This window comes from Miniopterus natalensis, chromosome 19 (assembly GCF_054644295.1).
Source record: "Miniopterus natalensis isolate mMinNat1 chromosome 19, mMinNat1.hap1, whole genome shotgun sequence".
NCBI lineage: Eukaryota > Metazoa > Chordata > Mammalia > Chiroptera > Miniopteridae > Miniopterus > Miniopterus natalensis.
In genome coordinates, this window is record NC_142099.1 from 14083584 (window position 1) to 14100887 (window position 17304).

The 17304-nt window shown below is 45.4% G+C and overlaps 1 protein-coding gene across 1 annotated transcript; it reads left to right on the forward strand.

Moving 5' to 3' along the window:
- Positions 1 to 69: 69 nt before the first annotated feature.
- SLC25A44 (solute carrier family 25 member 44) lies at positions 70 to 17143 on the forward strand. Its single transcript, XM_016221509.2, has 4 exons — positions 70 to 200; positions 6072 to 6709; positions 11252 to 11379; positions 14289 to 17143. Exons 2-4 carry the CDS (start codon positions 6085 to 6087, stop codon positions 14478 to 14480), a joined length of 945 nt encoding a protein of 314 aa, XP_016076995.2. The 5' UTR covers positions 70 to 200; positions 6072 to 6084; the 3' UTR covers positions 14481 to 17143.
- Positions 17144 to 17304: the final 161 nt, after the last annotated feature.

Below are 17304 nucleotides of genomic sequence, written 5' to 3' on the forward strand. Positions count from 1 at the left end.
CTCACCCCCGCCCCCAGGGGGCGGGAATGACAGCGTCCCGTGTTCCGGTTCCGGTAGTACCCGGAGCCGGGTCGAGATGGAGGAAGATGTTCGCCGAAGCTGGCCGTCGCCGAGAACCGCGGGCACAGTGGCCGCTGCGGCCTAGCGGGCCGGGCTTGGAGGTCGCCTCAGACGCGGCGGGGCCGCTCTGATCTGAGCAGGTAAGAAAGCACGGGTTTGGAGGGTCCAAAGACCTGTCAAGGAGGCAAAGCGTGTCTGCAGTGCCCGCTGCAGTTCCGTGGGAGCCCGCCACGCGGTTTGGGGGATGAAGGACGAGGCATTTTCTCCCGTCCGAGGAGCAGGAGGCTCGCTGACAGCCATGGAGGCGGGACGAGAGGCACGGCGAGCGGCATGGCGGAGCACCCAGAGGCGGCTGTGCGGCCGCCAGGACGAAAGCGTATAAAGCGGGTGTCCTGTAGAGCAGGTGGAGGGTTGTCATGTGGTGTCTGTGGTAAGGGATCACGAGACCACCTCTTGAAGACCAAAAGAAGGCTTGGTGGGAATCGCACCTAATCCAAGGGAGATTTTCTGAAGGGAGGCGTCGAGGTATCACCAGGGATGTCCTCTAAGGAAATGCATATTCATTAAGAAGACAGGTGGTCAAGCATGTAAATACATTCACGTTCATGTGGGTAGCTCCCACATGCAGAGCGCCGATGTAGACGCAGTAGGGAGAACAGGAACAGAAGGAGGAAGCAAAAATCTTGTTTCCAGTTGAGAAGTGAGGATCCAACCCCATGGGTGTCTTATCAGGAGTTATAGGAGGTGATTTAATTTGATGGGGGTGGTTGACTGAAAGGATCTGAATAAGTCTAGGAGACATTATTGGGCCAAGTTCTGGTGACAAGTCAGGATGTAGTCAGGGCTTCTAACCTAGTCATAGTGGTCCTGGACTTTTAGAGCATTGTTATCATTTTATAATGCTGGTAATCCTTAATATTTAAAGTAATGTCTCTCAAATTCTAACATATGTTAATCACTCCAGATCTTCTTAAAATGTTGGCTGTTATTCAGCAGATCTAGGGTGCATTCTGAAATTCTGTATTTCTCACAAGCTCCCAGGTGATGTCCCTGCTGCTGATCTGTGTACCACTTTGAACAGCAAGGATTTAGAGCAACACTGTCCAATAGAGCTTTCTGCAATGGTAGAAATGCTTTGCTGTTAACACAATGCTTTCTCACATATTAACAGACCACATATGTGACAGTGGGACAGTGGTCCCATAAGATTATAATGGAGCTGAAATTTTTTATTGCCTAGCGAAGCTGTAGTCGTAATGTAGCACATTACTCACGTTTGAGGTGATGCTGGTGTAAACAAACCTGCACTGCCAGTTGTATAAAAATATAGCACATACATACAATCCATAATCGTTGCTAATGAACAATTGTTACTGGTTTATGTATTTGCTATGTTACACTTTATTGTTAATCCTCACCAGAGGATATTTTTTCCATTGATTTTTAGAGCGAGTGCAAGAGCGGGGGGGAGAGAGAGAGAGAAAAAAACATTCATGTGAGAGAGACACATTGATTGGTTGCCTCCCCCACACGCCCCAACCCAGCTGGGATCAAACCTGCGACCCTTCCATGCTTGGGCCCACGCTCTAACCACTGAGCCACAAGGTTCAGGGCTTGTTATACTATACTTTTAATCATTATTTCACAGTATACTCTTTCTACTTATAAAAAAGTTTGCATCCTGGCCAGGTGACTCAGTTGGATGGAGTGTTGTCCTGTACACCAAGAGGTGGTGGGTTCAATTCCTGATCAGGGCGCATATGAGAGGCAGCGGATTCATGTTTCTCTCACATTGTTTTCTTTCTCTCCCTTTCTCTAAAAATCAATAAAAAATCATATCCTCGGGTGAAGATTAATAAAGTTTGCTGTAAGCAGTGTGCCGTGTCACACTAACAGCCTTTCCCATCTTATGTTTACCAAATCTCTTGACTGCATCATTTTCTCTTGTGCTTGATTTAATCTAGTGTTGTTTTATAAATTTAGTGTAGCCTAAGTGTACAGTGTTTATAAAGTCCACAGTAGTAATGTCCTAGGCCTTCACATTCACCCCACTCACTGACTCACCCAGAGCAACTTCCAGTCCTGCAAGCTCCATTCATGGTAAGTGCCCTATACAGGCGAACCATTTTTTATCTCTTATACCATATTTAGACTGTACATTTTCAATGTCTAGATACACAAATACTTACCATTGTGTTACAGTTGCCTACAGTATTCATTACAGTAATAATGTAAATGTTTGTAACCTAGGAGCCATAGGCTATACCATACAGCCTGAGTATATAGTAGGCTATACAATCTAGATTTGTGTAAGTGAACTTTATGGTGTTCGAACAACGAAATCGCCTAATAACACATTTCTCAGAATGTATTCCTGTCGTTAAGTGGTGCATGACTGCATAGGTATAGCAGGCTTTATTATCCTCATTTCACTGATGAGGAAACTGAATTTTAGTGAAGTGACTTGGTTCCAGTCCTACTAGGAAGTAATGGAAGTGGAGCTCAAACTTGGACCTCCTGACTACTAGTGTTCTTTCTACAGCATGACCTTGCCTTCCAGGTGACACTGTCTTATCCTGAAGCAGAATCTCATCTCAGAATCTAGTGAATAGTCTAATGTGATATTTCTAAAAAGGAAAGTGGAAGTGGAGAGGACGTGTACTGAGCCCACCAGTTTGTTCCGTTCCACTGGTAGGCTTGGTAGTGAGGGTTCTGCCTCTGACATCTCATTTGATGATTTATTTCAGAACATCTTGGGTCATTTGTTTAGTCTCCATAGGAAGCACTTCAACCTTTGTTTCCAAGCAGTGTGAAAAGATGGGGGAAATTCAGAATTGGAGTCATGTACACAAAGAAGGGTCTAGGAAGAGCCATAATGAAGTTGGGCTGATTGAATTGGGAGAAGGGAAGACTAAAAAGGAAGTCTGCATACAGGTATCTGCAAGGAGGATTTTCCAGAGGGTAAAACAAGAGGTACTGGTTTTGTTATTTCAGCAGGAAATTTGGAAGTTACATAATAAAGAGCAGGTTGAGATCCCACCTTTTAGGAGCAGTCCCACTTTTTGAAGGGAACAGGGTAGATGTAATGACTCTCTCAACTGTAGAGGCCTATCTCTCTGAGGCATGACTCTTAGTGGCTTCTTCAGTCACCATGGCAATAGTAGAAGTTACCTGCTTCAGCCTTGGGGAGTCCCTCTTTCCTTCTGGGAATTTAAAATAGACTGGCACATGTCAGAGATGGAGGAAAGGAGGCACTGGGTCCTGCCTTAGGATTTCTCATCTGGAGATGTTGGTAGTTTGTGATTCAGCTTGACAAATTGAGATGGTGCCCACAAAACCGGGTCCTGGAACAGAATCCTGTGTTGCTCTGCCTCTCTGCCCTGCTTAGCACATTATTTGCATGATCCCTGTAGGAGTCCCTCCTGCTTGAGCCCTGCTGTATTTTTCCTGTGACAACAATGGGACTGCCCAGCCACTCAGGCCAGTCACTCCACAAGCACACTGAGAAAGCAGAGGCAGCTCTTGGTTTCTCTAGAACAAAGCTGAGAGAAATCCTTGGGCATCTGCAGGGCCAGGAGCTTGTGCTTAACCCTTGGGTGATCGGCAGTCATGAGGGCATTCATTCTGCTTCCCACAGTGGGACTGACTTGGCTTTAGACGAAACAGTGATTTGTGTTGGAACTCTTCAACTCCCAGGGGTAGAAGGCGTGGTGGAATAAGAAGAAATCTTGGCTCATATTATGCCTCCACCACTCACCCGCTATGTGACCTTGGGCCTGTTCCTTTTAATATATCTGACCCTCTGTTCCCTTATTTAGCAGAAGTATCCATCGTGCACAGGTTAGGTTGTAAGGGTTGCATGGGGTAATAGGTATTCAGTAAATCCTAGTGTCTCTCTTCAACTCTTGGTGGTAATGGAAACATGACCTTGGTACCCTGAATGACAAACACCTGGGTCAGGGAGACAGTGACCACCTTTTCCTCTTGAATGGCCTCAAAAGAGAAGATTACCCTTCTGGACTTGGTGGGGAAGGAGGGCCACTTTTGCCCACAGCAAATGGCACATCAGTTTTTCAGGGGTTCTTCTCCTAGAACCCGCCTCTACCTTACTTTCCACAGCCTAGATTCTCTGGCCAACCTAGTTGTTCCAAGCTATTGTTCTTTCCCTTTCACTGTCTACCTGTATTCCTTCTTCATTCAAACTGCCTTGTCCTCCTCCAGGAAGCCCGTCTTGGTTACATGTACCTCACCTATGCCTCACCTTGAAGGGAGGTTGTCCCTCAGCTCTCATGCACTCAGTGTGCACTGCAGGAACCCTGTGCTTTAATGAAAGTGATACAGTCCAGCTCAGGGAATACTGAAAAGCTAGCCTTGCTTCCCCACTGAATTCCATGGTACACCAAGAAACTACGTAGGCTAGTTAGGACCTTTGGTTGAGGAAAGTGGTTGAAGGTGGACTCTGGTTAAACATTTGACATGAGGCTTGCCAAGGCATTAGCACTGGGACTGCTTCTGTAGAACATTTCAACCCTCTAGATTTGTCCCTTTGATGTGGCCACCTCCTTTCCCAGCCCTTAGAGATTTCTCTCAGAGCCTGGGGAGCCCCTCACCTCTCACTTCTGGAATTGAACTTCCCACTCTCCCCTTGTGGCTGAAAATGTCCAGTGTCCTACACAGGAGCACATTACACTTTACTAAGAATATGTCTATTACATGACATCCTCTCATTTGACAGTTCTTCAGTTGGAAGTTCCTGATTTTATGCAATTATTACATTTTTAGTTATGTTTGAAACTTTAGGTAGTGGATACACTTAACATGAGGGTCATGTGTACATTAATTTGTCCTATATAACTACTTATTGATTTTGAGAGAGAGAGAAACATTACTTTGCTGTTCCACTTATCTATGCATTAGTTGATTCTCGTATGTGCCCTGACTGGGGATTGAACCCACAACCTTGGCATATTGGGACAATGCTAACCAACTGAGCTCCTCAGCCAGGGCTGCCCTGTATTCTTTATCTCTTTATCTGACATCCATTCCCCAGAGAGATACTGTGTCTCTGAACAGACTGTGAGTTTCTGGAAGGCAGAGTCTGTTTCTTTGTTACTTGAATCTCCCTTCATTATCTGGGACTAAAGTTATGATTTATATGCTTAGGGATACAAGGGGCCAAACATGACCCCTTGAAGACTCTTCGAGTGGTTCTTTTCTTTCTCCAGAGTGAGTTATCTAATAACCAGAGAGGACTCTGACCTTTGCCCTGTTCCTAATGTTCTACTCTCATTGGAGGGAGGCGAGGTGTGTGTGTGAGGGTGCCTGTGCTGTGAAAGCCCCATTTAGCTTCTTCCCCATGCTTTCTTCTAATGCAGACTGGAGCAAATAATATAAGTGTAGAGAGTGTGGGTCAGGGGAGCTCAGAGGGGCCCCGCACAGAAGCCAGAAATAAAGTCAGGTGAGTCAGCTGGTAAATGGTTATAAAAGAGGCACCCTGCTGAGGATGCAGATCAAAGGCTGTGCCTCTTCAGTGGACCTAGAGCATCAAAAATGAAGCACTTCCCTCCAGCCTTTAGGAACCTCCTAAATGTCACTTAGTGATGTCCCATTAGCCCACTGAAAGGCCTTGCATCCTGCTAGGTGGTTGGTTTGTTCTTAGCATCCTGAGCTCTGTGTGGGTGAGCCAGAGAATGAGGAGAATGGGCCATAATGCCAGGGCCCAGGCAGAGGCAGAGAGACCAGAACAGATGATAGGCTTGGGGTAGGGAGCTGAGGTGGGACTGAAGCCAGGGCAGGTCACTGAAGTAAGGAATGGTTTCTGGAATTGGGAAGGACTGATAAAGGAGAGAGAAGGGGAAGTCTCCTAATCTGTGAAGGAATGCCCAGAGCCAGACTGCGTGAAGTACCTGGGAGATAGAGCCTGAGGGGGATTTCAGAGCCTAGCCAGGAGGGGAAAGTGCAAAGTTCTGAGCTCCTTCCTTACATCGCTCCACCCTGCTCAAAATCCCCAGGACTTTGGGCACAATGGAAGACAAACGCAACATCCAGATCATCGAGTGGGAACACCTGGACAAGAAGAAGTTCTATGTGCTTGGTGTGGCAATGACAATGATGATCCGTGTCAGCGTCTACCCATTCACCCTCATCCGCACTCGGCTGCAGGTTCAGAAGGGCAAGAGCCTCTACCATGGGACCTTTGATGCCTTCATCAAGATCCTGCGAGCAGATGGTGTGACTGGCCTATACCGGGGGTTCCTGGTCAACACCTTCACCCTCATCTCAGGCCAGTGCTATGTCACCACGTACGAGCTCACCCGGAAGTTCGTATCTGACTACAGCCAGAGCAACACAGTCAAATCGCTGGTGGCTGGTGGCTCGGCCTCTCTCGTGGCCCAGAGCATCACAGTGCCCATTGATGTGGTCTCCCAGCACCTGATGATGCAGCGTAAGGGTGAGAAAACGGGCCGCTTCCAAGTGCGAGGGAACCCAGAGGGACAAGGGGTAATTGCCTTTGGCCAAACCAAGGACATCATCAGGCAGATCCTGCGGGTTGATGGGGTTCGAGGCTTCTACCGAGGCTATGTGGCTTCACTGCTTACCTACATCCCAAACAGTGCTGTCTGGTGGCCCTTCTATCACTTCTATGCAGGTAAGCAGGGACCCAGGAGAGTGGGGTGGAGGTGGGTTTACTAATGCGGCTAAGCTTCCATTGTTTTGTACATGTGACAGTGAGAGATTTAATGGGAGAATGGGCCATTCAGTCAGCAAACATTTGATTCAGGAGGACTCAAAAATGAATATGTAGTTCTTGCCTTCAAGGAGCTTGTATCAGAGTGAGGGGAATCAGACAAGTACAGTAGATGATTTTAGAACATAGCGTGTGCTCTGGGTGCATGGGCATCGGCTAGGGTTAGTAGAATATTGGCAGAGAATTAGAAGATGGAAAGGGACAGAGTTTAGGGGTATTTGGGATTTGGAGATAAAATTAATAAATAATAGTGAGGTTTTGAGTTGGATGCCTTTCCTCAGCATTGTTAAATTCAAGATGTGATATAATCGTGAACCTCTCTACTCCTATAATGTATTTTTTGTTCATAACACATTTTACTTTTTAAGTATTTCCCAGAAATGGGATTGCTGTGTCAAAAGGTAAGATTTTCAAGGGCCTCAATAAACATATTGCCAGATTTTTCCTTCTGAAAGGGCAGAACACATTGCCAAGAACAGGGCCTGAGTGTGCCCCCTTCCCCGCGACATCCAGTTTTGGGTAATTACCAAAATCCAGTTAAGGCAGTCTATGCTTGCAGCCTCCCTAATCCTGGCTCCTAACCCTTGGCAGTAGGCATTCTTTCTCTTCCCATTTGGAACTTTTCTAACCAGATTTTATAAGGACATCCTAACCTATAATATTTTGTTTCTATGGCACTGTACTTTCCTAGTTCTGTTTTTCTGATTGTACCTCTCCCTCCTCCTCCTCCCCCTCCCCCCTTCTTCTATACCTCTTTTTCTTTCTTTCTTCTGTTTAACACAGTATTTCATCTAAAATATTTGGTAAAATTCACATACCTGGACTCTACCCCTGATCCTTTGTATCAGATTCTTTGGGAATGGATCCTGGCAATCTTAATGTTAAAAAACCTTCCTAGGAAACATGAGCATTTTCTCTAGAGTCTATCTTTGCCCTTCTATCTTCATTTGATTTCATTTACAATTGAGTTGTACTTTTCTAATATGTCCAAAAATCTCTTTCCATTCCCAGACTAACTTGTCCAGAGCTCTGGACAAAAGTCCTGTCTGACCTCTCAACTTGGATGCATGTATTTACATCTGAAATTTTATTCTGTGAACTATTCTTCATCCCAAGCTGGCTTTCCCTCCTGACTTATTTTTATGTGTCAGTGGTCAGGTTATTCTCCAAATCACTGAGACTGAAGCCTTGGGGATTGTGCTTGGCCATGCCCTCTTCCTTGTCCCCACATGTAGTCCTTATGACCCCAGAAAGTCTTTCCCAACTTTTTCTCCACTCCTACTGCCTTTCCTGGAAACCATGCCACTGTTACCACCCTCCAGGACAGCAGCTTCAGCCTGTTCTATCCAAGCCTCTTCTTTCCTACGCATCACTCACCTCCCTAATGGATTAATTTTTTAAACCCAGTCTGTGATGTTCAGTGGATCCACTGCTTGCTGAGTAAAATCCAAACTCTTCAACATGGCTTTAACCTCCCTTTATAATGAAACTTCTTGCTGCTCCCCTGTGTATAGTCTATGCTGCAACCAGGCCAGCTAATGTACAGTTCATCAACCATGTGTCATCTCTCCTGCCTTTGCTTTGTTTGTATCATTCTTCTGCCTAAATGCATTCCAGGGACACTTACCCTGATGAAATCATGACTTAAGTGCTCCTTATGCTTCCTAATCCATTCTCTCCATGTAGCCCTTAACCCAGAAGTGATCTTTCCCTCCTTTCAACCTCCATTATATTGCTTGAATCTTTCTTAAGGCAGTTATAACATTTGCCTTGATGTTATTTGTGTGTGCCTTATCTCTTCTACAATGTGGAAAGGTTCTTTAATTTTCTGATGCATATTTTCCAGCTATATTGAGATATAATTGACTGGAAAGTTTCTTGGAAGGGGGAGGAAACTAACATTTGTTGAATATCCACTATGTGCCAGGCTCTGTGACCCACTCTCTCAGGATCTGGTATATCAAAGTGCTCAGTAAGTATTTGTTGAATGAGTAGATTGGTTCTTGTTATTCACTTTTGCTTAAAATCTAACAGTGCTGACTTGTGGGCATTTAGAATAAAATCTAATGCTTCCCACTGGTCTACATGATCTGGCTTCTGTCTGCTTCTTCAGCCCCATCTTGTGCTAATCTCCTTTCCACACTCTGGTCCATCCTCATTGCCTCTCAGTTCCTGAGACACCAAGCTCTGTTCTCACCTCAGAGCTCTTGCAAATAATGTTCTTTCTGCCTGGAATACCCTTTCCCCCGTTCTCTGTATGGCTGGGTCCTTCTCATGCTTCAAGCCTTAACTTCCATGCCACTTTTGCAAGTGGACTTCTTTAACTACCCAGTTGGAAAGAGGGCTCTTTGTTTTCTTTTTCAGCACCATGTTTCCTTCAGAGCACTTGTTATAATTTGCAGTTATTTTATCTCTAACTCCCAGCTACTTAATTAGACTGTAAGTTCCATGAAGGCATTTCCCTGTCCATTTCTCTGTTTTATGTCTAGTGCTTATCTCAGTGCCTGGCATCTAGTAAGCATTAAACAAATAATGATTTATATTACTTGTCCAAAGTCATTTAGCCAGGGGAGACTTAAACCAAGTCAGATAATAGATGCCCAATAAACACTTGTTGAATGAATGGAGACGGAAAGACATGAGGCTCTTTCCCCCACCTTCTTGCCTTTGTTTTTCCATCTTCTCCCTAAGCCTCAGGAAAATGGCATATATGCAAGACTAGAATCGCATCTGGATCCCACTGCAGCTTACAGGCCTAGGGACTAGTGCAGACAGGCCCAAGGAAGTTGGCAGTGCCAGCCCAGATATTACCTTCAAATGGTTATGAAATGCTTTCTTGTCAAGAGAAACAGGACAGTCATGAGGTGGAGCCACCAGTTCACTTAGTTTCTGTTTGTATGCTGACCCTGGGGAAGAAAGCGATTAGAAACCAGGGAGAGGTGGTTCTGGTAGGGCTTAAGGAATTCTGCCATGCTACCGGGACTTAGAAGCTCTCACTTCTGCCCTGCCAACCCCTACTATCCTACTTGTCCCCTAATATTTAGTTGCCTGGCCATAAATTACCCATACTAAGAGCATGAAAAAAAAATCTTAAAGGTATTATGGTGACTAAATTGTAGAGAGAAAATTGAGAGGGAATCTTTGAGATGATGAATCTATTTTACGTCCAGTCTCGCTTAGAGTAAAAGCCAGAGTTCTTGCAATAGCTTCAAGGGCCTAAACAACTTACCCCTTGGACCTTCTACTGTTCTTTCCCTCATTCTACTCCAGGCCTACTGGCCTTGCTCCCCTTTGAAGACTTAAGGTGTGCTCCTGCCTCAGGGCCTTTACATAGGATGTTACTTGCTTGGAAAGTTCTTTCCACGGAGCCACATGGCTTGCACTCTTCTTTAGGACTTCGCTCAAACTTCACCTTAGAGAGGGCTTTCATGACTACCTTGTTTAAAATGGCAATGCACTCACCCCCACTCTTGGCATTTCCTGTCTCCCTTTCCTGTTTTATCTGCAACTAGCACACATCTTCTGACATAGCTATATATTGCTTTTTATTTGTTTATTGTCTACCCCATTAGAATGTAAATTTCACAGGAGCAGGGCTTTTGAGGCTCTTTTATTCACTGTTACATCCTCAGAACCCACAGTGACTGGCTCATGGTAGCCACTCAATACATCTTTGTTGAATAAAAACGGAGGGTAAAGCAGAAAATTCAGTTGCAGGTGAACTTTCCAGTGATACTGGAATGGGTGAATCTGGGTATTATCAATCTTCTTTGTCTTTTGTTGTTGTTGTTAATCCTCACCCAAGGATAGTTTCCCATTGATTTTTAGAGAGTGGAAGGGAGGAATGGGGGGGGGGGGAGACAGAGAGGGAGAGAGACAGAAACATCGATGTGAGAGAGACACATTGATTGGTTGCCTCACTAACGCGCCCAACCGGAGCCGGGGATCTAACCTGCAACCCAGGAACATGCCCTTGACTGGGAATCGAACCTGCAACCTTTCAGTGCACAGACTGACACTCTACTGAGCCACACCAACCCGGGCTATTTTCAGTGTTCTTCATCAGCATTTTGAAAAATGAATTTTTGTTTCTTAATAGAGGCTGGAAAAAAGTTCTCAATGTAGGATATGACTTTCTCTTTTAATTGTAATTTGTTATTTGTAAAAACATTCACATGGTTCAAAATTCAAAAGGTAGGGCCCTGGCTGGTGTGGCTCAGTTGGTTGAAGCATCAGCCCATGCACCAGAAAGTCATGAGTTTGATTCCCGGTCAGGGCGTTTCAAAAGGAAGCAAAGAGAAAAAAGATGGGAGTTATGGGGATGGGGGGCTTAAGGTGGCTAAGAATGGAGGGTTTGTCATCATTGGGCCAACTGGTAGCAGCAGTGTGAGGGCAGACGGTGGTACCTCATATCTTAAAGCATTGTCTTTCCCTCCCTTCCAGAGCAGCTCTCACACCTCTGTCCTAAGGAGTGCCCTCACATTGTCTTTCAAGCCATCTCAGGGCCCCTGGCTGCTGCTACTGCTTCCATCCTCACCAATCCCATGGATGTCATCCGAACCCGAGTGCAGGTAAGACCAGCCTCACGCCCACCCTCCTCTTACACAAGCCATTAGAAGAATGATCTTTAGGCCCTCCAGCATTCCCCTGACCTCTTTTTGTCATGGCTCTCTAGTCCAGCCAGCCTTCTCCTGCTCATCCAAGCCTCTTCCTTGTGGTTATGACTTGCCATGTACAGAAACCAGCTGAGCACTTTGAAACACCTAGAATGTTTTTCTCATCCTGTCTGCCTCTATTCCTTTACTTGCCCATGCCTCTAGTCCTTCTTACTCGTTTCTTACAGCCTTTTATCCTATTAGCACAGACTATCAACCACATTTTCCTTACTAGCATTAGAAATATCGATTTCAGTTAATTTCATAAGTCTGTCTGGTTTCTGTGAGCTCTCTACAGGCAGTGAGATTGTTTTTTTCCTTTTACCCTCACTTGAGGGTATGTTTTTATTGATTTGAGAGAGAGAAACATCGATGTAAGAGAGAAACATCTAGCAGTTGCCTCCCATATATGCCCTGACCACGGATCAAACCTACAACTTGGGCGTGTGCCCTGACTAGGAATCGAACCCACAACTTTTTTGTGTACAGGACGACACTCCAATCAGCTGATCCACACCAGCCACAGTGAGAGTGACTGTTCTTTTTTTGTTTTAAGATTTTTTTAATTGATTTTTAGAGAAACATCGATGTGAGAGCGAAACATCAATTGGCTGCCTCTTGCATGCCCCCTACCAAGAATCAAGCCTGCAGTATGGGCATGTGCCCTGACTGAGAATGGGCAGCCTTTCAGTGCACAGGATGACGCCCAACTAACTGAGCCACACCGGCCAGGGCAAGAGAGTGACTGTTCTTGAATAGGTTTTACAGATTGTACTGTGTGGACTCAGCAAAAACACTGACAAAGCCCTAGGTGGTACTGTCCAGAAGTTATAGTTCCTGTCTTCAGTCAGCTCAAAAACAATTTCATACTACCTAGTCCAAGGAAATAGAATTTGGATGATGAGATATAATATATATATGGCTGATTTTGCTTTATAAAACTTTAAGTCAAGAGATTGGGGGGGGGGGGCGGTTAATGTCTGATTTGGTTAGCTTAAGAGGAAAGCTGAGGAGGGGAGGAAAGAAAAATAACCTTACTAGGTTGGGGGTGCAGTCAGCTTCCCTGATACCAGGATGTTAGGATGGAGGTGGCTGGTAAATCTAGATTTTTTTTTTAAATAATTTTTTATTCAATTACACTTGACATACAATATTGTATTAGTTTCAGGTGTATAGCATAATGATTAGACATTTATATAAATTACAAAATGATTACCCCAATAAGTCTAGTACCCATTTGACACCATTCATAGTTATAACTATATTCCCTTGCTGTACTTTACATCCTGGCACTGTTTTTCTAACTGGCAATTTGCACATCTTAATCCTTTCCCCCTTTTTACCACCTGCCCCCCCCAAATCCCCTCTCATCTGGCAACCATCAAAATGTTCTCTGTATCTATGAGTCTGTTTCTGTTTTGTTCATTTATTTTGTGTTTTAGATTCCACATATAAGTGAAATCATATGGCATTTGTCTTTCTCTGTCTGACTTATTTCATTTAGCTTAATTCCCTCTTGGTCCATCCATGTTGTTGCAAGTGGCAAGATTCCAATCTTTTTTATAGTTGAGTAACATTCCATTGTATGTATGTACCAAATCTTTATCCATTCCTCTGTCGGTGGACACTTAGGTTGCTTCCATATCTTGGCTATTGTAAATAATGCTGCAGTTAACGTAGGGATGCATATGTCTTTTCAAATTAGTGTTTGGGTTTCTTCCAATAAATACCCAGAAGTGGCATTGCTGGGCCCTTCTTTGTCTCTTGTTACAGCCTTTGTGATGAACTCCTTTAACTTTTTCTTGTCTGGGAACATCTAGGTATTTTTGTCTCAAGAAAGAATGTCCTCTGCTTACCACACACATATGAAAATGAGTTAATTGGCATCTAATAGGTTTGTAAATAATAAATTACATAGGATTCACCTTCATTCTCTCCTGAGCCTTGTTCCACAAGGAGATCCAGGGAAAGGATAGGTCTCTACTTTGAGGTGCTTCCAAGCCAGAGGAGATAAAGTGCATATGAGGCCCAGAGGTATAGCTAAAAAGCCCTTGACATGGCTGTGGCAAGTGCGAGGGTTAGGGGAGCAGAGGTGGTCAGATGAGAGGACTAAGGACGAAGGGAGTGCGGAGGAGGGTGCTAAAGGAGGCAGGTCGAGTGGGGAGATGTTTTTAGCCATAGATGGGATCACCTTGTGAAGTCATACAGGACAGGAGGAGATATAACAGGGAGTGCATCTGTCCTGCCGTGACTGAGGGTATGAGTGGGAGGTCTCTAAAGGTGTAGTTTGGTGCCAGGGTATGAGTGTGGGGGGAGGGGGCAGAACTGTTGAGAAAGAAAGAGATTCCTGCCTTAGCCAGGCTTCCAATGTGATAGGGAAGATAGGCCTGGGAGATAACAGAGTCAGAGGGGAGGGACTGAGATGACCACAGTCAAAATCAGACTGGCGGAGCTGCAGAGGACCTTAGAGGTGATTTAATCTGGACTCCCTGAGACTGGAGAGAAGCACCCAATCCAAAGACTCATAGCTGTGTAGCTTATCTAATGATATGAATGACTAATGCTTACTTACTGTCTACTAGGCCATGTTCTCAACATTTACAAGTATTCTTTTGTTTACCACTCAGAACAACCACATGGCATAGGAACTCCTCTCACTGTTTTATATTCAAGGTAACTGAAATGCAAAGAGTTAAGTAAATTACTGAGGTTATGCTATTAGTACATTGCAGGGCAGAATTCAAATTCACTTTTGCCTAAGGCAGAGAATGAGCAGAGAAGTTTTGACTGCAGACCATGACCCTTCACTGTGTTGACTTTGACAGGTTGAGGGCAAGAACTCCATTATCCTGACCTTCAGACAGCTGATGGCAGAGGAGGGGCCTTGGGGCCTCATGAAGGGCCTCTCAGCCAGAATCATCTCAGCCACGCCCTCTACCATTGTCATTGTGGTGGGCTATGAGAGCCTCAAGAAACTCAGCCTCCGACCTGAGCTGGTGGACTCGAGACACTGGTAACCAGTGGTGGAAGAGAAGACTGCTGTTTCCCACACTACTCTGGGTTAGGGGCAGAGTAGGGAGGATAGCACCCTCTCCAAGTGCCCCTACCACATACCTAGCCCTGCCCTGGGCCAGGTGCCCGGTCTGGGACAGGAACAGAGACTTTGAACTGCTCTTGCTGAAGAGGCTCCACACCTGCATCCCCTGCCCCCATTATTTTTTAGTTTTCTTGCCAAACTGGGCTTCCTCACTCAGTTCCTGTACTCAGTCCTGCCCTAAAGAAACCCATCCTCCCCACTAATGCCACTCTACCCCTCCCCTGCTAACCCTTCTTCTGGTTTCCTTTTTCATCTACGTCTCTTAAGATCCTGATAAGAGCTGTACAAAGAGCTTGCTTACTACCACTGGTTCTTCCACTTGGGCCTTCAGCCCAGATTCCAAGCAGCTGCCATCAGTCCTTTCCTGCTTCAGCTCTTAGGTTTATTTTTATTCTGGGACTAATTTGCCCACTAGACTACTATGCTTTTTTCTGCCTCTAGGGGCAAGGTGCCAGGCACTTTTGCACAGGGAGTAGGTACAGCAGAAACTTCAGAGCACTCATCCTCTCTTTGGAGTTATTAGGTTGGGGAGAAATGTTAATACTTTATTTTGTGTGTTTATATTTTTTTAACGTCTGTGAACCAGGTTACTGTCTTTGTCCTGCTAAAGCACCAATCCAGTCCTGCAGTCAGAGCCCACCCCTTCCTCAGAAAAATGTAATGTAGCTTTTCCCTCAATCTCAGTTCCCTATCCCTTCCATGTCCCTTTAGTCCCTGCCACCTCAGGATATATAAGCTGTTGGCTTCCCCTGGCCCAGATGACTACAGTGGTAGGCACAGTTTTAAGTAGATCAGGCTGTCTGAGGCACATAGGACTTGGAGCACTACCCTGAAAAGTCAGATTTAGAGAGTAGTGGGTTTGGAAAGTAACAAGAGGATATGTGTGCCCTAGCCCATCTCCCCAGTCCAGCTGAGCCAAGCCTAGGAGAGGGCAATGTAGGTTCTCAGCCCCAGGCAGTTATAACACATACACATCCCAGTCACTTATACTCATGGAAACGGATGTTGTCTCACAATGGAAATCTCTGATTATGTGGAACTGTTTGTTGTTTTCTTCTCCCCAATGTGAAGTCATACCAGTCACAGTACCCTCTCTAGAGGGATGTCTGGAAGAGAGTAAAGAGTGGGTCAGGAAGTCACCCAATACCAGGACCACTGCATACCAGCCTGATACTGCCGAGATTATGTCGATGCTCTCAGGAGCTAGATGATGAGTGTTCCTTCCCTGCTTCATCCTCCCTACTTTGTCTACCAAGCCTGTGTTGCAGGTGAAGAGAGGTGCAGCGAACAGGATGAAAAGAAGGCATATCAAACCCCACACTTCAACTTGAGACACAGCCAGGATGATCCTTCAGACCTTCTTATTGGTCCCACCCCCTGGGAAGGGCCATGGTGCCAGTTTGAAAGGTGCTAGCTACCTTCTGAAGCCTTGCTGTTTCTTATGGCTGCCCCACATTCTATCACCGAGGCCAAATCAGAATCTGAAAACATTTTTCTACCTTCACCACTGCCACTGCCCATCTTGGTTTTTTATCTTTGAGAGTTGTTTTCCCTTTAACTTTTAATCTTTATTTTGGTTTGCCTTTTCTTGCACTTTGTCTAGAGTCCTTCAATTTCTACCCACAAATGGTCATCCAAAGGGTTGGGCCCACAGATCATTCTGAGTCTTCCTGCCCCTCAGTTACCCCTTTACCCTAAGAACCACCAACATAATATGGCCTAGCCAGTTTTCTCAGTGGTTAGAGCATCAGCCTAAGGACCGAAGAGTCCCCGGCTCAATTTCAGCCAAGGACAGGTACCTACGTCGCAGGCTCTATTCCCGGCACCAGTTAGGGTGCATGTGGGAGGCAACCAATCAAGGTGTCTCTCACATCCATGTTTCTCTCCCACTCTGAAAAGCAATGGAAAAAATACACATCATCTGGTGAGGATTAAAAAAACAAAGAACTACCAACATAATGGAAGCCAGCCTTCTCTCTTTAAACTCATTCTAGTGACACCTTTGGAGATTGTTTTCCAGCCCCACACCTTCCCCTCCCTCGAAACTTGTCCCCACAATGGCAAAGTGGGTTAAGTGTCATAGACAGGAGGTATAGTCTCCTGCCTCTCATGCCTTAGGATGTTTCTCCTTCCCAGACTCCTTTCCCTCTTATTTTCTTGTACAGTATTTCATAGCCATTCACCCATTTTGTGTGCTGCCCCCTGCATACACGAGTTTCAAAGGATGATGAGCTTTTTTTTTTTTTAATAATGAAAACCCCCAGCCCCTACTTTCCCATCTAATTGGGTTCGATTAAAATATGTCTTGGTGGGAATGGGACAGTGGGCTTCCGTTTTCCCAGGACCATAGACTGGACCAGCTGAAGTCTGATGTACTGGCCCATAGCCAAAACTGGAAGAAACTTGGGAGACCGGGCAAGACGGGAAACCTGATGGGCGGGGATTATTGAGGGATGGGATGAAAATGATGCGGTTAACATTTGGTTAAGCGGACTCTTGTGAATACTAACTGCGAACATTCATTCACTGTTGAACTATACAAAGTCTCTGAACTGTAATTAAAAGTTTGTATTGAGCCCCTGAGCTTTGGCTGGCGCTTCTTCTGCAGGCTAGCGGAGAAAGGACGGAAGTGCATTACACCACTACTCTTACCTGTGTGCCGCGCTCAGCCTCCAGCAGTTTCCCCTCCCCAGTCGGCAGCTCGGTGATAGACATTCCGCTGCTTCCAATCGGAGGCGCCCAAC

What these genes read in the sequence shown, in the direction of transcription:
- SLC25A44 (XM_016221509.2), top strand. Translation starts at nt 6,085, where the DNA reads ATGGAAGACAAACGCAACATCCAGATCATCGAGTGGGAACACCTGGAC. An exon ending in CTTCTATCACTTCTATGCAG is followed by an intron (nt 6,710 to 11,251) that starts GTAAGCAGGGAC and finishes CCTCCCTTCCAG; the next exon opens with AGCAGCTCTCACACCTCTGT. An exon ending in TCATCCGAACCCGAGTGCAG is followed by an intron (nt 11,380 to 14,288) that starts GTAAGACCAGCC and finishes TGACTTTGACAG; the next exon opens with GTTGAGGGCAAGAACTCCAT.